The sequence below is a fragment of the Brienomyrus brachyistius genome, chromosome 12 (genome assembly GCF_023856365.1).
Source record: "Brienomyrus brachyistius isolate T26 chromosome 12, BBRACH_0.4, whole genome shotgun sequence".
Taxonomy (NCBI): Eukaryota; Metazoa; Chordata; class Actinopteri; order Osteoglossiformes; family Mormyridae; genus Brienomyrus; species Brienomyrus brachyistius.
In genome coordinates this window covers 713,397-737,923 of record NC_064544.1, presented here as the reverse complement: position 1 = coordinate 737,923, position 24,527 = coordinate 713,397, and the positions used below count along the sequence as shown (strand labels likewise).

Genomic DNA, 24,527 nt, shown 5'->3' with positions numbered 1-24,527 from the left:
TGCAGATCTTTAAAAAGCATCATTTTAGAGATGACAGAACTAACCCAGCAAAGTACGCTGGGATGCACTGGTATGTAATTACTTCGTGGTACCTCCATAGGAGCCCCACTGGGACGCGGCAGCCTTGTAGTCTTGAATACAGTTCTGCGAGGTTTACCGCGTGGCACCGTCTCCTCGTTTTCCAGAAGACGGGCTGTCATCAGACCGGCTCTCTTGATGGCTGAGGCTACAGATGCTTAGCAGCCTCACGGCGCTGACATGCCTGAGTCCCGCGTCTTTCCCCGAGTCCCGACACCGGTTAGCGGATGAGGCCCGGAAGGCCGGGTGGGATGGGGGAGCCGCAGCTGACGAGCTTTACGAGTCGTTCCGTGTTATAAAATGGCCTGAACTTTCTGTGGGCCGAGTTCCCCGTGTAACAGATGTGGCGCCAACTGGGATCCCGGACCCTGATCGTTCCAAGCTGTGCGACTTGCCGACGGAGTAGACGGGTCCCCTGACCCAAAGGCCGCGGTCAGTGATCTAAGCGAGCTCCTGCCGCAGGGTTGCCGTAACGACCTGCTTGCTCACGCCGGATGTAGAGGTGCCAGAAGAACTGTAGGGGCATAGGCATGCATATCCATCACCAGGAGTGGGGGGGGGGATGTGCGCCGGAGCCCCCAAGAGGGTATGCTTCACCGGGGAAACGGCGGGAAACAAAGTAAATATTCACTCTTTTCACAGAGCAGCCCAGTCGGTCTGCAGGCCTGTAAAAATACTTTCCCTTGCCGGCGCAGGCTAGCGAGCGTGGCGCGGCTGGAACGCGCTCACAAAGGAGCGATTCAAGCCCAGCGGTAGGTGGCCGCCAACCGGGACCTTTTAATACAGCTCTTTCCTGCCCATCCGTAATGGGATTCTGGTGCGGCCCGACACGTTTTAGCCGTTTAGCTAATACTCCCACATCTGAGGGCTAATAGCTCTCCCCTTCTTGGTGGACGATTTCGGCTTGCGCTCTACACATGTTTCGTGTCAGGGCTCGTAATAACAGCCACCTTCCCCCATATCTACGCAGACGTGTGCGTTTGTGTGTGTGTGTGTGTGTGTGTGTTTTCACACTATTCATATCTGTCTCTGTCTCTTGGTTAGGATAATGGCGCCGCTGAAGCCTGGATATTAACAAATGCGACTTTTGCGCGCATGTGTTTTTGCATAGACATATGGTTCCACCTGCAAGCTGCACACACGCGCACGCATGTCCGACTTATGCAGAGTGCGCTGCATGTGGGGGGAGGCGGGGCAGGTGTTGGCATCCATGTGGGTTTAACTAAGTTGATAACTAGGTTGTAATTTGATCGTGGAAACCTGAATTGCCGCATTCGATGCACCTGGTTCCGGCCCAATGGCCTGCAGGGTTTCAGAGAGGGTGACGCACTGCTTGAACACGGGATGTGGCTTTGTCTTACCGATGTTGATGGCGGTCTCCTGCTTGTCTCCTGTCAGGACCCAGATCTTGATATCGGCCTTCACCAGAGTCTCGATGGTCTCGGGGACTTCGTCCTGGAGCCTGTCCTCAATGGCGGTGGCACCCAGCAGCTGCAGGTTCTGCACAGACGTAAGCAGGACGTTTAGAACCTGCCACCTCGCAAGAACAATGTGATGGGAAGGAAAGTTGTTTATATATATATATATATATATATATATATATATATATATATATATATATATATATATATATATATATATATATATATATATAAAACTAGGAAAAAGGAAAGTTTATGGTTACAGTTGGTTCGTAGAACGCATGCATGGGCACACAGTTGTGCTAAAGCAGGTGTTTTCCAGGAGCTGGTGACAGAGTCACATCTGTAATTGGAAAACAGGAATGCTGACCGCACCCAGCAGAAAGGCACTTTCGAGGGAAAGTCAGGCCAGTGGAATTTTTCAACCATGTATCCACTGCTCTGTCAACTATAAACAACTGCACAAAAGTCAAAGAGCTAGTGTCAGATATAACCGAAGAATCTCTGAAAATACTCTTTGAAACATATCTTTCAGCCATTTGGAGCAACAAGAGGAACGAATCTTACATATTTTTTTTTCTTTTAAGCGTTTAAAAACAAAAATTAAATTACAGCGCAAAAATCATTATACACCAAACTGCCAGGTTCTGTCAGGATCACAGGTAAACCACAAGTCATTTCTCATTTTTCTTTTGTTGCAAAACCCATTTCAGGAAACTTGCTGCCACTTAGTGGCTACAGCAAAGAGCTGCAGCCATTCGCAATAAAGGAGGGTTTTATGTGGGTCATTAAATCCATTTACTTGCGCGCACTACCATGCTGCCATGCTCTGACTGGGAGTGATTTATGAGTACTGTCACCTCTGTTTGACTTGTGCTTCAAAAGTACCGTATTTAACAGGGCAGTGATTCTACCCGCGTTGCAACCTCGGCGCTGGGCAAACTCAGAGCTTGTTTGCCACCTGTAGCCTACATTAATCACACAGAAGCTGGAAAACGCCGCTGGACCAGATCCGAGCCCTTGAACCTCAGGACCTCTGATGCTAAGTGCAGAGAATTAGGTGAATCTGCACTCTTAGCTTGGTCGCCTGGTGAAATGGGCTTCAGGGTAGAATAAACAGACCGCTTAGGGGTTTCCTGAGGTATGTACAGGGGCTCGCTTTGCACATGCTGCGCCAATCCAGTAAGGCTTTAACCGATGGGTTTCTTTGCATTTATTTAGGTATTGTAGCATTCCGTGTCCTTAAACACTACAATACCTAACAATCAGGCTGACCCAGTATAATAGATTATCCATTTATAGAGCGGGTTATTAAATCAGTTAAGTACATAATGTTACTGGAAGCTACAAGATCCTGCATCTGTTATTTGCCGAAGCCTGAGGCCTGCACCTGCATTTCCCATTAAGACCCACTTACAGCTCTCCACTGCCAGAGGAGCAGGGACTCTGGGAAAAGGTTTTAACAATTAACGATCCGAATCTGACGGACTGAGCAGACTTTGTGTTAGAGGAGGGTAGAAATGTTATCTAAAAGCCAGAAAATCTGACCTTGGTCATGCGGATACATACAATATTTTGTGTCAATAGGCGGTAAGTGACTCATTTGTTGACAGATTGCCATCGGCAGCCTCATTTGCTGTCAAATGACTCGTTTGCAGACAGATGTTTGTCATCGACACTTGTTTGTTTTCCCACCGACCCATTTGCTGATGGCTGTTTGCTTGTGCTTGTTGACCCGTTCTGCTGAGCGAGTCCCACTAGCATCCGCCCACCACGCTGCGCTCCTGACCTTCTCGATGAGATCGTAGCTCTCCTCCAGCTTCACGGCCCGGTCCTGGAGTGCGGTGGCGGCCCGGTGGTGTGTCTGCAGCCACTCTCTGTAGGCGGCTTCCGAGATGTCGGCCGTGGCGAAGCACAGAGTGCGAAGACCTGTGGAGAGACCGAGAGGAGTCCGGCTATGATCTAGCTGGCAGCCTGAACAGGGGAGAATGACGACGCATGGTGCCTGCCAAGGTCTCATCTCCTGAAGGATTATTTACTTTAAACTTTTAAATCCAGCTAACTGTAAACCCACGGAGTGCCTTTAGACACTGTAATGGCTACAGTGCTTTTTCAGGAACTTTGATTGACAAAGATCGCAACTGGGGCCAAGCCATGTAAAGTTTAATTGGTATTGGCTACCAAAGCCCAATCCAAAGCCAGTTACGTTAAATTTTCCGTGTTTATCTACATTGCGTCGGCTGCGCAGGTTGTGTAGGTCCTTCACACGCAGCAGCGAGCCTGAGGCACACGGCTTGGAACTATTGAGATGTCAGTCGTGTGGAAATTCTATAAATTGGAAACTCAAAGTAGCCCAATGGCCACCTGCAATTACTGCAATGCCATCCTTTTAGAGGAGCCGGCGTCAGAGTGTCATTTAATACAAAAAAAATATATTTAGGCAATTACAGATACACCATAAGGAAGAATGCTGTGAAATCGCAAAATTACTCAGATGAAGAACGAACAGACATCTACAGTATGTGTACATATATTTAAATATTAATTTAAAAATCTGATTCGGATTGGAGTCAGCAGATATAAATATTGATGGATTGGATTAGATCGGATCTGGGTTACGAAAAGAGTGGATCGTGACATCCCTATCTGTCAGGTTTTTGCCATCATACATACCTGAAAGGATCTGCGTGTATTAATTTGGTGTGAACTTGTCCCTGTGAAGGTTATGAGTTTACAATGTGGAACTTTTAGACAATGAAAAACAGGCATAATGTTTACCGACACCCGGACAAGTTCATTGACAGCAGGAAGTGCTGAACTTAAAATAACATGCAGCACACACACACAGATCCTTCACTGCTCCGGAGATGGAGTCGTTCCACCCTAAGAACACAGGGCAGCCGCATCTCGACCCCAGGGGCAGATGGCCGCTCCCAGAGTGGCTACTTCAGGGGAGGCACCACGCTCATCACTTACCCTCTGTAGCAAACTGCTCCAGGTGCTTGAGTGTGATGTCCTTGTAATGAGAGCTGTCAGCCAGCCTGTCATAGATGACCGTGTCCTGGGGGAGGCGGATAGAACCAATCAGATCTACTCTTTAAGTTTGACTGCATGGAAACGTATAACTTTTAAACAGACAGCTTCAAATGAATCTCAAATAATTAATGCGGATAACGATAATATGTAATAAGACTATTTGCTTTTGGTTAGGGTCTAGGAGACTTTGACGCATGTCATCTGAAGACTGGGAGAGGAGAAACAGCACATCTGCTTCGTGGCTGTTCCCCAGGAGGGGTGGTGGGGGGGGGGGGACTTTGAATGTTAGTTCTTCTGACTATCTGCTGACAGGGGCATATGTCGGAGGAGAGCACGGCACTCTGTCTCCCCCGCATGCCGGAGAGCGGCTTCGGAGGGGAACTGCAGACAGATAAGCACAGGAGCCAACTGGAGGCCGACTGGCCAGCTGTAGGCCATTAAATCATGGGAGTAAATCACGGTGATGACAGGCGAAGAGAGAAAGGCACAAACTCATGAGGGATCACAATGAGTAGGGGGTCAGGCGTAATCGGAGCCCAGAAAAGAGAGACCCGGAAGGAGACGTGCTTTTGATGACCATGACGGCCACATCCAGGTCATACTCACCGCTCCTTTGCAGTACAGCCGGATCCTTCCGGACGGAGTCCGCGCGATGACTGACATTCTCTTCCTAGAGCTGGGGGTGGGGGGGTTGGGTGTATCAGTGGGGTGACTGAACATAAGAGAAACCCTCAAACTCACAGCGTACAGAGCATGGAATATCATCTCAGCACGAAGGCTACCCGACGACCGTGGGCGCAGACGCGCATCAACATGTAGATTCCGTTTACGGAGCCGAGCTAAAAGCTAGAGGTCAGAGGTCAAGAAACCGGGGCTTGATGAGAAAGACCGGTAACTGCTCATGTACTCAAACTATTTAAAAATCTTTTTGCATTGTCTACCGTTCATCTTAATTAAGAAAAGACCAAAATAACTTCTGACAAGTATATTCATTCCCCAGATAGATTCATACATACTGTCCTTGATGGAAGAGAGAGAGAGAGAGAGAACTTTCTGGACCGTGTACCTTGTGAACTCCAGCACGTTCAGCAGCACATATTTCTCTTCTTTACCGAGCTGTGACAAAGACAAACGAACAAGGAGACAAAACATACATTTGCAGCCTCAACTTCATCTGTCTCCTGGTATCAAGCTTTTGTGTTTATCTGCTTAGCAGACCAGCTCTACCTGAAATACTGCTATTTCTCTAAAACACACAGGATAACTGAAATAGCGAAAGCATAACATAAAAGTGATCAACACGTTAAATACCAGTGACGGTGAAAGAAACTGCCGTTTCCAGTACGTGCCAGAAGGTGGCACAATTTCATAAAAAAAGCCTCACTTGTTACAAAGTAACATTGAGTTCAGTACTTGTAACAGATGTACAGGCCAACTGCCTCTCCCTCTTGGCAGATGGATTTATATACATAAATAACTAAATTAAAGTATTAACTGCTCAGGTGGAGTATGCGGCACCTTTCCTTTGGGCTGTTTTCACAGAATGGAGCATGTGTTTTGGCCGGTGATTTAAAAAACACTTAGTCAGAAATATAGGTGTAGTTTTCGGTGCAATGAGTCCCAGCACCACAAATTAAACATGCATATAAGCACATAATTCCATTAAACAGCATTTAACTGATGCTGTTACAGAAAACGACAGCATGCAAACAAATAAATATGTATAAATAAATATAAAGTTAAACGAGTATTACAATGAAACAATGTAGAGGCGTTAATATCGCAACTTCCTGGATGTATTCACGGAAAAAGGGCCGTTAGTTTGAGGAAGCGGAAGTGAAGCCGCTTACTGAAGCGGCTTCATCTTTCCGAGAGTGGGTGCACTCACTGACGTGATGATGACCGAGTCCGGCGTCCTCCCGGAGAAGACGAAACCCAGATTCCTCGCTGCCCTCACCAGCGCCCCCTCGTCTGTGAGAAGCGAGAGAAACTATTTCCTCAGCGATGACTATAGCAGAGATGGACATCAGAAACACCTTCCAGTAAATCTTCTGTACAGTTCTTTCAGCTAAAACATTCAATCAAATCACTCACTGATTCATAAACTTCTTCCCTTAAATGTTTTATTCCTCCATGATTGATATTTCTGGTGGTCCCTATGTTTAGAATATTATTCATAAAATATTTCATAAAATGGCATTCAGAGTGCTTTACATTTATTAAACTGTGTGACTTACATAGACCATATAATTTGCTAGTGCATTTTACATGTCATTACATGTTATACTTGGCTTATGTTTCACAAACTGATTTTTGTCTGTGAATAGGCTTGATCTTGTTCACTTGAACGATCCGTAAAAAATCACAGCCCACAGAAGCACAGGGCAAACTGTGTTTGGTCCATTTATGAGTGTTTGTGAGACAGAGGTGAGCCGCCTGCTGTCTGCAGCCTTGGCCATCTAACCCAGATCAACTGTCTGGTATTTCACATGCATAACTCAGCTCTCGCGTGCGTGGGGGTGCAGTGGGCCTTGCCATTTACCAAAGATAGCTGTGTGTCTGCATGCTCGTGTGAGAGAGGGAGGGAAACGCGATGAGGAAGTTTGTTCCGTTATGCAAACAGTAGTCTTCGGCATTTCTGTGAGTTGCACTGAGCAGAACCAGTCAAAACAGATAAATGTAGCAATCAGCCCAGATCCGAAGACGACTCACACAGAAGACAACACAAGCCGCTTCCAAGAACAGCACAAAGCTGCTTCCGAGTACAAGCAGATTATCTAAGACCTAAGCAGAACATTATCACTTTGGTCATAACTTCTTTCTACATGTTCCGCTTCTTGCATCACTTGAACTTGCACAAGACGAGTTGTTAAGTGGTTTGTGACATTAGCACCTTCAATGGGGCAAGATGCTCACTCCTTCCCAGTAACACTGAAAGCACCCCCCCACCAAAGATGGCACGTTTTCTGTCAATTTCTGGGAGTATTGACATACAAATCAGGATGGCCACACAGAAAGCTAATGACATTAGCTGCCAACGACAAGAAGTTCCTACAGGTTGCCCTGGCATACAACAATCCCAGAGCACTGTATATCATAACAATTTATCTTATATATTTCTAACATTTATAACAGAGAAGGGCTAATAATCAAATGTGATAAACTCTGTGATTTTCCTAGTAATATCTTGATTTTTCTTTGCCGGCACTAAATTTTCTTTTGCTATCAAAGGCTCGCAATACTGACGAACTGCAGTTCTACGGCAGCCTTCTTTATTGGAACGGATCTATTTTTCAGAAACTCTTCATACTGTTCACTGTCTCTCCAAATCTGTTGTATTTAAATGTTTGTTAGCAGATTCCCCTCATGAAATTTCAGCAGAGTGATGTTTGCAAAATGCATTTCAAACAACATTAAAATAATTCCAGCAGACATTTTTGTTTTCTGTTTAGTACGTGGGTATGCAAAGCAATATGGGTCACCATTTTAAAGGGAGTTATTGGGGGGAAATATCGGCTCATTTTTAACCATTGCCCGATGGCCGATTGTTGCTGTATCAACCAACACAGACAGTTAGCTGATACAATTGGTGTATCTCAATAAAAACCAGTTCTCCAACTTTTGGTTCCACAAAGCAGCATTGCCGACCTCAACAAGTAATTATCAGATTATAGGCAATGACACACCTCTGGACTACCAGACACTGTGTTACTACATTTTGGGAACCTGGAATAAATGACACATGCAAACATGAAAGCACTGCAGCCACGTAATGAAATAGAACATAGCTGTGTAAAAGCAAATTAAATCAGGATAAAAACGGAAAAAATAAAGACAATCAGACGGATTATAAAACATTCTTCTCCTTAATTTTTAATGGATGAAATTACCCCATTCAACTAGCTAGGCCAGTGACTTCATTTTTCATAATTAATCAGCTTTGAGAGTTTTAATGAAATGCCCAGAGCACCTCAGGGATATGAGAAATAAGCACGGCTAATGGGCGTGTTCTCCTTTTAGCACAATTACACTCCACAGGAAGTGCAAAATTCTTTGACCCGAGTCTTTGAACCCAAGGGAAGAGCACCACCCTTTACAGCTGTTCATACGTTGAACAGTTTCTCTTGAGGAAAATATGATTTTATGTTTCAAGAAGATCTTAATCGCAAACTTGTTGACTAATATACTCAAGCAGTCTAGTACAAAAACAAATGTAAGAAAAACAGGATGAAGGTTAGAGTAAATTGTAAATGGTCAACGTCTTAAAAGCTATATCAGTCAATCAAGAACCAAAAGGCAGTTCAGTTAGCACTGGAGTGCTAACCATCATTACAGCTCACATACAGGGACCGCAGCCAAGATGAAGATCTGTGAGCTGAAGAGGCCTATACGGTGTACGAGCGTTGTACCAACACACCTGGAGAGGCAGCCTGGTAGACGATGCCGTCGTCGGTTCGCTCAGGGACAGCGGTGTGGCACACAGCCATCATGGTCATGAACTCCCAGATGACAGGGGCAGTGGGCTGCAGAGAGATCAAGACAGATCTATAGCACAACTGGAAAAGTACAAAGATTCGAGCAAATACATCGAGGACCGTATAAAGCAAGTATGTAATGCTCTACATACAGGTCTCACGTAAAGGTTTGGAACACTTAATTCAGTAAAAATATCGCAAATGTATTGTTTTATAACACAAATCATTACTTCATTAATTTACTCCATATACCTTATATATATATATAACATTACAGACAACCAGCAGTTTTAAGAAAACATTGAAGTATTAATAAACTGCCACCCAAATTGGTCTTAAAGAGCTGCTATGAGTTCATTGACAGACAGTTTCATTTGATATTTTTTTGATTAGTAACAATTTTGCAATAACATATAAGACTAAACATTTGTGTTTAGTATCCCTTCGGAAGCCAGTGACTGGAATTACAATTAAAAGCAAAAATGGCATGAACAGACCTGAATGAGTCAGTCAAAACAAATTATGACGCTCAACTGAAAAAAAGGCCTGGGTGGAAGATGTATGCAGATATGTTAAACATTGCTTGTCAATGGATTTTTTGTTATGAACCCAATAAACCTGCAACATTGTTACAGAATTAAGTGTCCCAAGACTTTCTGTGAGCACATCATGTGCGACTCTGAACAGCGAATTCAGTTTTAATGCAGAATTTCGCTGTGTGCCATCCAAAAGATGTGGTCAATTTAAAGAAGCCTTTCTGCACTGAGAGCAGTTTGTTCCTTTGATTTAGGTCACAGCAGTTTACAGAAGTGGATGGTGACAGAATATATTCGCAACAGGGGCGGCCAGGGCAGATGTTAATGTTGAAGAATTTATGGTGTGACGCAAAACAGAGAAACATAAAAATACCCAGGATCCCCGGCAGAGATGTCGCCTGGAATGCTAACAACAGTGGACAGCATACATGATGCCTGCTGGAAGCGGCCAAAGTGATCGACACGACTTAACATCTTGACAAGGCTGCTGTGAGCAGATCTCGTGGTTAGCAATACGTCGCTGTCATAGAGTATGCTGACAAGGGACATGGTGCCAAGTGGTGCCCAGGGGAGGACCAGCCCACACAGTTCTGACTGGGCTGATCCTTCTGGTGTAATTCAATATTGACATCATTTCCCTCCACTATATTAGGAGCAGACAGGAAATAATCATACAGACCGAGACGGTAAATATTTTGTTCTCCCAAATTTAGGGTACCACCAAGACAAACCTTGGATATAGGGGTGCTGCTTATCAGGAAAAGGATAACCCAGAGACTCTACAAACCAGAAACTCTATAACCCAGAGATTCTATAACCCAGAGACTCTATATCCAAGAGAATCTATAACCCAGACAGTCTATAAACCAGAGACTCTATATCCAAGAGAATCTATAACCCAGAGACTCAAAACCCGGAAAGTAAAATCTTAAAAAAAGGCTGAAGACCATGCATTCCGGAGTTCATTCAGAACATGGGTATGCACCCAAAGTAAGATCTGAGTATAGGAATGCATGAATAGCTGTCCCAATAGGGTCTGCATGTGTTCTCAAATGCATGTAAAAGTTGTTTAGTAAATGCTCGACATAAAACAGTCAGTGACTGTGACCTTATAGCCATGTTCAGGTGCTCACTGGCTGCTTAGAAGATGGTGGAAACAGAGGAAGCAGAATCCAATACAGCAGCGTGTGAGAAAGTAGAGGGGCAAATTGGGTACGCCTCAGATGATTGGGAAGGTGGACATGAAAGGTGGCAGTAACAATGACAATTGCATGCAGTACGGAATGCCGGACTTTCATACACACAATTACACATTAATGACTATGATAAAGCTTTATGCGGACAAGTCCTGGCAAGCAAACCAAAATGTATTTGGGGTGCGGACTCGATACAAGCAGCCCAGACTTGCATAGTGGTACTCACATGATCGCTCTGGAGGTTTTCCAGCAGGCTGGGGTCACTGAATCCCATCTCCTCAGCAGAGCTGGCACTGTGCCTGCTGAACATGCGTGGAGGTGAAGAAACGTCACACACGGAGGTGAAGAAACGTAACACTGCCACATGGGAACTCAAAGCTCTAAACCCATATTTCAAGGCTCATTAGCAAAAAATAAATAAGAAGCTGGATCATGACCACAAGAGACTGGCTTGTTCCACATCAAGGTCGTCGTTTTTCATCGGCAGGTAAATGTGTTGCTATGGGAGACCGCGTTAGCAACAGGATTTCAGAATCCTTTCCATGTCATGGTCTAAATAAATGGAAAGACGGGACAGTCTAAAAACACAAATGCTGAAAGACAGAAATATTATAGCACACCGGCTGTCTCCCGTAAACAATCCGATTCCCTGGTATGATGATCTGGACACAACCAACTGAGAAATGCTGCTTCTTGAAGTCTACACTGCAGAATATTGACGGATACCAACATTTACATATAGTAAGAGTTGGTTTTCTTCCTCGTGACATGCATTGTGGCCTACTTATCTCAGGGGCCTCGTGCTCTTTAAAAGAATGACAGGTGGGGGGGCGAGGGACGGGGGGACGGTGGGGGTTACAGAAAACAAACCACTCTGTTTCTAGAAAACTGGAAACCTCCATATAAACAGGCTCAAGAATCCCCCACACTGGAAGGTCTGTTCACCATCAAGGGTGCAAAGCAAAGCTGCATGAGAAGATGCGGAGTCTGCAGAGAAGATGCACGATCATACCAACAACTGACAAAGACATATTAGCATAACTGCTCAAAGCACACAGGAACCCAGCAGTTTCCCCACAGCCCCCGTAAGGACTCAGACCGCAAATTTAGAAGCTCCAACGGTTTCACACAGCCATCCCTTGATAATGTGCCTGGAACTCACTCTGAGATCAAGTGATATGCAATTAGTTATGCATGTGGAGAGGCTGAGAACTTGAAGCTGAACTGAACTGTTTTCTTCTGCCATAACAATAGCTTGTCTTAAAAAGGCTTACTCGTTCTCCCACTGATACATATAACGACTGAACTTTTCCTCAGGATTTTAAAATTCGTCAAACTCAGACCATGTGTGATCTAGTACTGGCCTTCCAGACATCCAAACTACTCCTATGTCATGTGGATTTTCAGTGATATTCAGGAGACAGGAGAAGTTGACGAAGTGCATTATTCAAACTGCCAAATGCTTATTTAAGGTGCACATGCCTATTGCGTGAAAAGGCCCATGTCTGCGTTTCCACCTTGCTCCTGCGCGTTTCTCAATCCCCCTAAACGTTAGGCCACAGTTGGTGATGTGACTTGCACCTAAAACCAGGTCCCGAGCTAGAGAATTCTGGGAGGTAAGCTGGGCAGGGATTACTGTTGGTGAGGTCACAGCACACTCCGGGTGGTAATTACCACACTAGGACTGGCAGCTCAGCGGGCAGAGGCGTTACTGACAGAGGCCGAGAGGAGCTGTTTTACTGAACCTCTGCTCTGAAAAGATTCACTGTAGCAATTACTTGGATAGGAAGCCACCTGGTACTTCAGGGGTCAACTGAACGCTAATTAAAATCCACCCTCCGCAGACTGCCAGGCTGTGCTATGTAAGGCCCCAGATCCAACATAAAATGCGGACAGACACTAGTTGCGGTGCCACACAGATCAAAGCCTGTTATGGCACATAATCTCGGTCACTCCACTTGACATTACAGAATTCAGTCTTCTTGAGCATATTAGCATAACCGCTCAAAGCACACAGGAACCCAGCAGTTTCCCCACAGAATGCCACAACATTCCTGGAGTATTCTACAAATGCATCTATCCAGAATCTAAAAAAAAAAAAAGTTATTCTAGACATATGGACAGTAATGTTTGCCTTGGGTTTCTGTAACAGCATTCATATCTCTGCAAGGTGTTTCTACTCTAACTGCAGCACAGCCTCTTCATCCTCATATCATTCGTCATTCAGAAATGCCGAAGAGAAACTTCCAGTATATTTTCTAACTTTATTTCCCATACATTGCAACCCTTCTGCCCAAACTATAAGGGCAGGTGCTTACATGCTGGTGCTTACTTGTCTATAGCTTGAATTTTTTTTATAGTTTTTCCAAGTCGTAGTGATTTAAAGAATTCAATTCATGCAGAGCATTTATGCCGTGCTTCAGAAAACACCATCTGTGATCTAGGAAATGCTGATATCAACATACATGCAGACCCACAAGGCAATATTTCAAAATATTTTCAGTCCATACTTATACAGTAATGCATGTTAATACTGCAATTGCTGATGTAAACAAAAGCATTAGAAACACATAAGAAAACACTACACTACAGGAAACCATATGATCCTGTGTGACAAACACCGAGACAACACTGCAGAGCAGGTATACTTTGCACCACATTTCCCATAATGCAAAGCAGCAAAAGTAAATCCAGATAGAAGGCCAGAAAACCCCTGAAATCTCACCAGTCATCCTCTGAATAACTATAATCCTCAGCTCCATGAACATGACTTTGTGTTGAAGAGCAGAATATAAAAAGGAGAGAGAGTGTAATGCAAAGCAAAATATATACACACACACTTATGCTTAAGGGATATGAATGGAAATGCAGCCAAGTCAAGGATAAAGCAGCATATTGGAGTTTCAGATTCATTACTCCACAACACCCCTTCACAACACTTCAGGGTTTCACAACCTGGGCTTCGGGGACCCACTGGCTGCCCATGTTTTGCTACTGGGAGCTGGGACGGAGCAAAAATATGGACTGTCTGGCAGGGAGGTAGGAGGGAGCAAAAATGTGGACTGTCTGGCTGGGAGCTGGAAGGGAGCAAAAATGTGGACTGTCTGCCTGATAGCTGGAAGGAACAAAAATGTGGATTGTCTGGCAGGGTGCTGGGAGGGAGCAAGAACAGGGACCATCTGTGGGTCCCTGAGGATCAATTTGGGAAACACTGGACGGCTTCAAAAAACAGGCCCGTCCCTGAAACATCAGACAAAACAGGTGCCTATGTAAAAAGCGAGAGACTATGGTCAAGCTCTTTCCGTGTGACATGACAGCGCGACAGCAACTTTGATTGCGAAAATTCCACGCTTTCAGTGTTTCCTGGACGTACTTCATTAATTAAGGGATGTACAAAAAAACAAAGATCAAAGGGACAGATTAGGCTAAAAAAAAAAGCACAGAACCTGCACCTGTTGACAGAAAACAGGAGAATCTTCACTCTGCCAAAACCCAGAAAGCTCTAAGAGCGAACGATGACCAGCATGCAGAGCACAGTGGGGGAGAAAAGGGAAGCCAACAAGGGCACTTAAAGTGGATTACACTTACAGAAAAAAAAAACTGCAGTTTAAGCATTTAGGCGGGAAGACAAATTAATCCGCTGACAGCATACTTAAATACATGTGGGTGCGAGGGAGGGTGAGGTGCATGTGGAGAGATTAGAAAGAAAAAAAAAACGTTTGTTTTGTCTCTCAGCTTGGATTAGTCATGGTGCCAGCTTTTATCTGCCTGCCCTGGCAGACCGAAGGCGCTTATCTCGCTCGGAGTACAGCGGGGCTGCCCGTCCCTGCACTCTAAGACAAGACTGTCACCCAGAATCTGTCATCATGGTGTCTTTCTCTGCGGGGGGGGGCCCACTTGTCTGAGGCAAATAATTACATACAGCTGGAACTGGATTGAACCCACTATTAATTCTCCCTAATTATGTTTGTTTTTAATGCTGGGAAGGACTAGTACTAATTGGAGTTAATAATCAGACGGAATGAACTGGAAGAACTTCACACTCACACTGCCCCACAATGCCACCTATGGCAGATACATCAAAATATTTCCCTTTATAATGAAATGAAAGGGTATCCCTGATGTGGCAAGGTATCGGGACATCTCTCACTGCCCTCCTTATTCAGCGCAGGGAGCGCCGACCACAAATGGCACTCTGAGCAATTAAACGATCAAGTCAAATATAGTCAAGATGAAACAGGCCTGCAGCCTTAGCGATGCCTCCCTCGAAGGCGATAACGCATCATAGCAGAGACAGCAACACACACAACAAGTCATTTAAAGACGGTAGTTAGGCACTAAGTACATGTCTTTGGACAGCAGGAGGAAACCAGATATGAACACAGGATATGAACAGATGACTTTGGAGACGTGAGGCAACAGTGCTACCTGTTGAACTGCCACAAAGCCTACAAAAAAAAACTATGCCGACAATAGGAAAGGCACTGTCAGCATCATCTCGTTAACGGAAGTGAAATTTAATGAAGCCTTTTTTAAGCCCACCTACCCCCAGCCTGCAGCCTACCCCTCCCCATCCACATACAGACAAAGTCACAATACTTGATTACCTCATTAGATGAAGAGAAAATAATATACTCTGCATGCAGTGCTTTGCGGAAGATGCTCATCTGGCTGGTATTTCTGCACTTCTAGTCTATAAATAGCAGTCCATCCTGTTTCTTCTTCATTTTCTGAAGGGGGCAGTGACATTGGTACACTTGCCAAAACCCCTTGGCCCAATTCCATCAGGGCCCGATTCTGGTCTCCGAAACCGCCAGACAGAATACGCAAGGCATCCATATTCATGAAGGCAGCGAGGGGGGAGGACATTTATCTTCAGAGAACGTCCCAATTCGCACTGTCTCCGTACACACACAAAAAATGGGTTCTGCACACTCCCGGGATTCCGAGAAGGCCTTTGAACGGACAGATCAATAACTCGTACGGGAGCGCGTATACTCTGAGGAGTTCATATCGTTCGTTAGGGGGAGCTCAGTTCTCAGTGTGCCAGTACACGGGTTTCAGCTCCTCCGTGAAAAAACAAGGACAAATCTCCGAAGTTCTGCTGGCTCCCAGCCCGACTGAGTGAAAGAGTTCCCTCATACACTCCATCTGTAGTAAACTAAGCAGTGAGTGAGAGGGATCTGAGACCTGAAGGGCACCTGCGCAGCTTGCGCAGACATGCAGAGCGTGGCTTTAACAAGCATATCCTTACTGCATGCATGTGCATTGGACCCAAAGCATGACCATCAGACACGTGAACTGCGAAACCCAACCTTGGACCCCCCAGCGATCTCCCTTCTCTTGAATACCACCTCCAGATGCTGCACTGTACTTTAAATACTGTACCGCACTCATCCACATATCTGTAATAGGTCATTTATTACCTATTACAACTGTTTAAGGAACTCAATGTTTATGCCTTTCCATTCTACCAATAATAATAATAATAATGACACTTCATTGACCTCTCATGGGGAAATTCGCTTCTCGCCTCCGTGACACACAGACACACATGTAGGCGACAGCAAGCTGGGGCAGTGAAGGGCAGCCACCTGCAGCAGCCCCCATGGAGCTGGGGGTTAAGGGCCCTGCTCAAGGGCCCACAGACGTAACTATTCTGCGGAGGCTGGGCTTGAACCAGCAACCTTCCGATCTCAGGTACAGAGCATTTTATACTGTTAAGATATTGCACACTTGCACTTTCATACCGGGAGACAGTAATGCCTGTTTTATGCACTCTTTATTGTATTTGTTATTCTATTATCTTATTATTTGTCATTCTGCTATTGTAGTATTGTAGTCTGTTATTATATTTTAAACTTGCTGCACCAGCTCTAGCAGTCAAAAGGCACTTCTCATCATAAATGAAGCTCTGTATACCATAATGACAATAAGGCAGAATTTAATTGAATTGAACTGGCCTGAAAACCAGCAAAAAACAGTTTTTTTGGAGTACAGCCTGTACAGGAGAAACCAGCAGCACGCTTACAAGCACATTCCTCCGCTCTGTCAGACATCAGGCCTGCTACACCAGTCTAGGACTAATGAGGGGACACCTCTTTGGGGCGTGGGTCCTGTTTTTCACGTTAAACTGGAGGAACCCAGCTATCAATCCAAGCAGAGATAAACGCTGGGATGAAGGAAGGTGAAAACGGTCTCGCCCTCATTGCTGGAGGGTGGATTCAAAACCCTAGAACACGTGATCAAACCCATTTACTAGAAGTCGCTGCTAGTTACAAAACACGCATTTACCGAATAGATCTAATGTAAAACCCAAGCCAGGATGCATTAAAAAAAAAATTCCACAGATGGACGTCATTCTGCATGAATCTCAACTTCCTGGTATCTACAGCAAAACTTTCCAGAAAGCAGCTATGCAGACGCTATTAGGTAGCTGGGGAAGGAGGAAAGGGGCCGCAGATGCACTCTGGCTACTCAGTCCATACCCACCCATAGGTCACTCCTGCGATAGTGCACTTCAGGAACTGCATCACGTTGCAGGTTAGGGTCCCGGTTTTGTCTGAGAAGATGTACTTCACCTAGAAGAGGGAAGGCAGGCACATTAAAAATGACACCCAGCCTGAGATCTACAAACAGCTGGTTCTGTAGCAACAAGAAACCACGCTGTACATGTATCATCTGTTATGAGCGACGCATAAATGTGTCATTAAAAGCTGACAGATGAGAAATTCTAGGTGAGAAACAAAATTCAAATAATGCTAACACTACAATGTCAGTATAGCTTTTTTTTCTGCATTCAACCCATTTCAGAGCATGTCCAAGGGGATTAATGACAGCCAGGAAAAGCCAGCACAGTACTATGTCTGTTGGTACCCTGAGGGGTTCCTGTCTTGACTTGCTGCCGAGTCATATCAGGCCCCTTAATGGCGTTTGACGGAGACGTTAGCTTGGTTTTGAACAGCAGAATGCAGCACAAAGCACATGTGCACTTTACAACTTTCAGCACGACAAATTACGTGGGGGGTGGAAATGAAAGGTGCGCCTCTGATAAATGTCCCCTGAAGTGATATGCAGTCTAAAAAGAACATTATCAAGTTTCTCCATATGCTCTGACAAAACACCAGGGAGAGTGCTTTATATTAACTGCACCTTCATAATGCATTCATAGAACATTCATAAGCAGCTTGTAAGTGACCCTTAACATCCTAAAACACCTTAACAGCTTTAATATGCATTAATAACAAACATTACAATTGTACAATGTTTGTGTCATGCCCCACTCGTCCTACCCCCCTGCCCCGCATGCCACGCCCCCTCATCTACCCCGTGTGGATCCCCATGTTCACCAGCTGTTTCCTGTTGTTGTCATTAGTTCAATGTATTTAGTCCGCGTTTCAGTTTGTTCCCCCAGTCCGGTCACTAATGTTACATGTTATTATTGAGTGTGTTAGCCTGTAATAAAGTCCTTTGTCCCTATCCACGGCTTCCTTCGCATGCTTCCCTGTGCTAGCTGTGACAGAATGAGTCCGGGTAGGACGAGCGGGCCATGACAGTTTGTCATCAATGTATATTAAAGCTGTTAAAGTGCACTTACATGCTGCTTATGAATGTTCAATGCATGCATTATGAAGGTGCACTGAATGTTCTATGAATGCATTATAAAGGCATTATGAAAATGCTGATAATGCAAAGTGTTATTACACTAGGTCTTACACAAAGACTAGTGCAGCACATAAGGCATTTGAAAAGAACATCAGTTCACCTGTCCCAGCTCCTCGTTCAGGTTGGAGGTACGAGCCATGGCGGACGTGTTGGTGGCTTCATAGTGCATGTCCATGTCCTGACAATAAAGTCAAACCGATGGAAACAAGCAACACTCACAACATCTAGCGGAAGCAGCATTTTTGTGGGTAGTGAATTGTCCTCATTGTTCAGCACTCACCCAGCTGATGAAAAAGGCCTGGACAAACTTAATGACCTCCAGGGTGACCAAAAGGCTAATAGGAATCAGGTTATTGAAGAGGATAATGAAGGTCAAAAAATTGAGGCCAAAGTTAGCAGCAGCTCCATCTGTGGGGGGGGGGGGCACAAAAGAGACCATCGGCATGCACATAGCCTAACAGGAATCTCTAAAACAATGTTCATTACAGGTATCAGTAGCCCACAGAATGCTTGCTTGTGAACTGGTATTTATAAAGCTTTCTGACATGATTCCTTACTAATACAACATCCAATACTCCTTAAGTACTGCAACGATTGTTTGTAAGACTAGCATCCAATTTCTTATAAAACGACAACAACCGATGTTGGAATATTGATTCAACAAACACCGCCCATTTGAACACTGTCACACCACTAACTAAAATAAGTAATTCCATTTACCTATTAAGGCTACTCAGAACCACTAGAGTGTTATACATCAACACCAGAGCTCGTTACATTGGCCGGGAGAGGAACTCTGACTCCAGAGTTCTTCCCACAACAAATGAAACTTACAGCAGACAGACAGACAGAGGAGGCTGATTCATGAGTGGAAAAATGATTCACGTTTGCAAGACAAAGGTGGGAGATTCAGTCCATCGCAGTTTCTGAAAATACTGTCAGATGTAAGATCTCTTGCCCTGTAAACATGGACAGGTCATCAGACCAGGTGGGGAATCCAACACCAACAAAGTGTGCGGGTGACTGTACGGTGTTCTCAAAGCCTGTCACGGTGCCCTTAATATTAGCAGTCACCTTCAGCTGCCTGGAGGACAACACCAAAGTAAAAATGCTGCACTACGAGTTATACTGGTGCAAAGCGGGGTCAGCAATTCCTTCTCCATCAGTCAGCAGAAAAAAAACAAATGCAACAACATTCTAAGCTGCTCGATATTTAGCCGACAGAGCAGTGACAGGTAGCTCTCCGTCGGACATAGAGAATCACCATTTCTGCCAGCTTGACCGAAGGATTAGGGTGAACTTGCATGAATCTGCCATACATACGTGCCATACAAGGCTGTCATTGCTGACAATGAACTAAAATGCAAGTCAGTTTGACTCACAGGTAGAAGTACGTAACGTAGTTATATTATTAGCTGGACGATTGTAATCCATTACAGATGGCAGGGATCACCCTGGCACTGCATTTCACACTGCCAGCTGTCTTTGTACTTTACCATAAACGATAAAAGCGGCTCATGGTTGCTAGGGGAAGGAACATGGCAAACGTACACAATACCACTGCTTTTACAAGACAGCAACACGCAATGGACTGAATGGCCCCTCTGTTAAAAGTGTCTGATCAACATGGAGACGGAAAACCTGCTTTGTGACCATATTGTACCCCACTGTGCAATGCATCGCCTCCCCAGTGTTTGGGGTATTTATTTTTCACTGTGTGTTGGGGGATTCCTGTTAAACAAACCAAGAACTAATTTGAGACCCTGTGGTGCACAGTTTATTATTTTATTATTTATTATTTATTTTATTTAGAGTTTATTATTTTTAATGGGGAGTTCCACTGGTCACAAAACAAGTGGCGACTGATTCAACGCAGACAATCAAGACCGACCTGTTTGAAAGGGAACAGCGCGTGTGTAAACATTCGACAAAATTTCTTTTGCAATCAGTGCAGAGAGTATCCTAACTGGCACAGTCTTCCTTTTATTAAGTAGGGAAAAATCAGAGCAACACTGAAAGCCATTGTTTTCAGCTGCCATTTTTTAAAGGTTTTATTCTTTTCATTTGTGTTTCCCAACCTGGTCCTCAGGGAACTGCAGACTGCCAATAATTTTGCTCCCACCCAGGAAGCAAAAATGTGGACTGTCTGACAGGGGGCTGGGAAGGAGCAAAAATGTGATCGTCTGTGGGTCCCCGAGGACCAGTTTGGGAAACACTGCTGTACATAAATAAGTATTTCTCTTCAGTTTCTTAGAGAGAAATTGTGTTCCAGGATTAACTGGGATTTGCTCAATGGATATAGATTTGAAGCACAATCCAGAGCCTCTTCCACAATCTACAGCACCAGAAAAAAAATGACAGTCAAGGACGCAAGGCAGAGGAGACATTGGAAAGATGTCAACACTGGTCCCTGGGGCTACATCACTTGTACGTTTGGGGGGGAAAAAAATCCAGGGACAGAGAACAAAAAAAAGAGAAGAAATTAACTGATGCGAAAAAATGGTTTTGCAAAATATGATGCCTTGAGGTGATATTTTATAGCTGCCAATGTATGTGGTCAACAGTGCCAGCTTTTTCAAAGTGGGGCAGCAAAATAAGGAGGTTTGATTAAGCAACAGAAGGGTAGGGGGGGTTAAGAAGGGGGCAAAGGGAATCAAACAGCATTCGGGGTTGAGGGGGGAGGGCAAAGCTTTAAAAACCACCATTACCTGGAGCTGTTAGATGGGGGACAAAAACCACACAAAACAAAGAAAACAAAGACCAAACATTAGAATGAAACGAGATCACGGTGATGCCGAAACGTTCAACGGTTTCATTCGATGTTGTGCGCGTTTATCTCCCGCGGGAAATGTGCCGTTTGACCGAAGCCGGCAGCATTTCCTACGCGTGTTTACCGGAATGGTAATACGTCATAATAATGCAACATAAGGACAACATGAGCAGCAGCAAAAATGAACATTGAGGAACTGAACAAACCAAAGGTAGGGAGACATTATGCAAAACAAGGGGTGGGTGTACTGGGGACATTTGGGCTTTTTAATGAAGCGCGTGTGGCCCGGTCACTTACAGTTCAGATCCATGTACCAGGCGCCATCGCCATACTGGCTCTTCCAGATGGTTTGGCCGACAGAGCATACCAGGGAGATAGCCAGCAGACAGCCGAAAAGGGCCAGGATCTGGAAGTTGGTGATGCGCTCCACATTCGACAACTTTAAGGGAGGCCGGGTGGAATTCTGGAAGGTGGGAGGAGGAGCCAATGACAGTTAGAGAGTAACTGGAACCTGGCTACAGCATGGACAAAAGAGCTGTAACTCATGACAACTGTCATCCAAATCAAAATGTTTCGAAAGACTGTATAAGAAGAGGCTCCATTTGATACTGAAAGGCGGGTAAATCTCTGACACACACCACTTTGTGGATGAGGTTTTAACTTCAGTTTCAGTCAGAGGTAGAATCCCTCCGACCGGCGTGAAGCCAGGCTTATACCTGCATGAGTTTGGTGTCATGCCCGGTGTAGACCACAATGCCATGAACCCACTGCGTGTTCCTCAGCTGGGCACCTCTCAGCAGAATCTGGTCTGGACCCAAAGGCACCGGACTGAAGCAAAAAAGGGGCACGGGTAAGTGATCGTTCAGAACAGTGCAGCTGGGGAAACGCTCACGCCAACACAGAAAGATATAGTTATTACTACACTCTCCTCAATCAATGCAATGCCTTTCAACACTGCAGCCCTGGGGGAACATTATAGTTTATTGCTTACAGGAGGCTACTCACTATTTAAGCTATATCAGTGCTGAACATCAGTTGGGGAAAAAATAATTTAGATATAAGGATGCATTGCTGGGTGAGTCAAAGTTTTGAATTTGGCTTTCGGCCAGCAAGTTGTCAAAGTGAGCAGAACGTCCGGGCAGAAGCTGGGAGACTGATATACACACGGCCTACAAATGAGAGACGAGGCAGGGAACCGAACGCTCAGGCGTCCCATGAAACGAGCCCGAAGCAGTGCGGGTGAGGCCGGCATCTCTCTTCTGAGGCGCAGATCTACATCGGAGGGACAGATGCTTCCTTGCCAGCACCTCATTTACTCATCTTTCTGCTGAAATCAAAACTCCAAAGTCCTTCTCTAGCAAGCCTCCCTACAGCATTCCCTTCAGGACATATCCAAACAAGCAGATCCTTCTGACCTTATCATAGGCCATTACTGCAGTACCGGTATTATTCAAGCAGATGTACTGACTCCACTCTGCTGCTGAATATAGTGGTCCCCTGGCTCACCTCTAAGCCACAATATGTTCTAAAGTAACAGAAACGAAACAGACCTGTGATAATTATAGACTACCATCCATCTTCCATCCGCTTATTTTGATCAGGGTTGCAGGGGGCTTGTAGCCTATCCCAGGGAGCTTAGGGCACGGGGCTGAGGTACACCCTGGATGGGATGCCAGTCATTCACAGGGCACGTACACGGACACACAGTCATACACTATGGGCAATCTGTCAGTAAGCCAAACTGTATGCAGGAGGAAACAGGAACACCCAGGGGAAACCCATGCCAGATGCGGAGAGCATGCAAACTAATGACACTAAACAGAAATAATACAGAACTAGAGAAATGATAAAACGAGGACGGAGCACAGCACTGCAGTCACCAGTGCGAAGGGTTTGAGGACTTCCTTGATTCATGGATGCAATCCAAGTCCATAAGGAGAATCCACAGTGCGATCGTTAGGGTATCCGATTTGGTGTTTGGCTGACAGTGCACATGATAAGGCAGCAGAAGCTGCACCTGGGTCTGAAAAGGCACAGTTTTCATTTATTACCCTTCAGAAAGCCAACCTGGGGGAATTCCTGATGGAGCGTCCTATCCCTTCTGCTGCAGCAACATGCCGTTAAGCTTAAGCTCGTTCGATACCCGTTTTCCTAGCAATACTGGCAAATGCTATCTGTTTTAGATGTATGACAAGGCCGCAGCAACAATGAATTTATATTTGCTACGTTGTTAAATTTCTTTCTTTCCATCCATAACTGCTTCTCCACTGCAAGCATGTGACCGGTTGCACAAAACACCTTAAGTTTTCCCCTTAAGTGTGACACTTAAGGTTTCATTTCTGCTTAGCTGAGGGATTTATTTAGAGGTGTTGCACAAAATCCCTTAAAAGGTTTCCTTAGTTAAGGAAAAACCTTAACGAATTTACAGCATTGAAAGACATTTTACGGCAGTAAATTTGTGCAGTTTGCATAGAGACTATTTGCTTGTGTGCACTCACGCCTGTTCATGATACCTATTATCACCTCCAGTTTAATTGCTTTGATGAATATATGGAAGTACTATGAAAAGAGTAGCGGAAGGAAAAGTGAGCAGACAGAATTATCGTTGTATCTCATTTACAATAAATGCATTTTTGCATGTGTCTCCATATTTCTGAATTGGAAAATGTGTTTCATAACTGATGTGCTTCTGTCTAATATGGCTAGTGCCCAGGGTGAAACTCGCCAGCACTTATTAGTGGGATGCTATACCATTTTTATTCTGTGAAACTGAACGGTCAATCTGCTAGCCAGATTCAATAATGAATTATAAACATATCGGGGGCCATATAAATAAAATCATAAATTGACTGTCGGTCAGGTAAAATCAATTGATCATCATTAATCATATTCATTGGTTACTCCCAGTCACAGGACACTTCTCAGGATTTGTTCATTTCTTAATTTTTCACCATAAACTCAGCCATGTTGTAGTTTAGATACAGTTGGCGGAACCTTTAGTTTTTTTCCTTACTTTCGTTGTTAAGGTCTTTCGTGCAACCGTTAAGGGAACGTTAAGGGATTCCTTAAGTATAAAACCAAGATATGGGGGAAAACTTAAATACTTAAGTGAACATTTTAAGGAAACCTTAAGGAAAAGAGTTAAGGGTGTTTTGTACAACTGACTATATTTTAAGGAAACCTTAAGTCGGACTTTAAGGAAATCTTAACTCAATGTGTTTTGTGCAACTGTCCCCTGGTGTTCATCACAGGAAACTCGGTACGCAAGACGGAGAACACCATGGACAGCACATCTGCTAAAAAACCATGACTACAATAAGGCTGGTGTTTAGTACTAACATGAATGAAGC

The 24,527-nt window shown here is 44.6% G+C and overlaps 1 protein-coding gene across 6 annotated transcripts in view; it reads right to left on the bottom strand.

The window, feature by feature from the left end:
• LOC125704399 (probable phospholipid-transporting ATPase IA) overlaps nucleotides 1-24,527 on the bottom strand; it is a 92,556-nt gene that overhangs the window by 40,837 nt on the left and 27,192 nt on the right. For 5 of the 6 annotated variants that reach the window (XM_048969871.1, XM_048969874.1, XM_048969875.1 and 2 more), the window contains exons 10-22: nucleotides 21,894-22,005; nucleotides 21,475-21,640; nucleotides 18,688-18,815; nucleotides 18,508-18,585; nucleotides 17,235-17,323; nucleotides 10,969-11,044; nucleotides 8,953-9,058; nucleotides 6,424-6,506; nucleotides 5,602-5,651; nucleotides 5,142-5,211; nucleotides 4,476-4,560; nucleotides 3,289-3,428; nucleotides 1,440-1,578 (exon numbers count right to left, since the gene is read on the bottom strand). In XM_048969871.1, the coding sequence (XP_048825828.1) occupies nucleotides 1,440-1,578; nucleotides 3,289-3,428; nucleotides 4,476-4,560; nucleotides 5,142-5,211; nucleotides 5,602-5,651; nucleotides 6,424-6,506; nucleotides 8,953-9,058; nucleotides 10,969-11,044; nucleotides 17,235-17,323; nucleotides 18,508-18,585; nucleotides 18,688-18,815; nucleotides 21,475-21,640; nucleotides 21,894-22,005 (1,322 nt within the window). The remainder of the gene's footprint in view (nucleotides 1-1,439; nucleotides 1,579-3,288; nucleotides 3,429-4,475; nucleotides 4,561-5,141; nucleotides 5,212-5,601; nucleotides 5,652-6,423; nucleotides 6,507-8,952; nucleotides 9,059-10,968; nucleotides 11,045-17,234; nucleotides 17,324-18,507; nucleotides 18,586-18,687; nucleotides 18,816-21,474; nucleotides 21,641-21,893; nucleotides 22,006-24,527) is intronic. The other variant, XM_048969870.1, reaches the window with a different exon arrangement.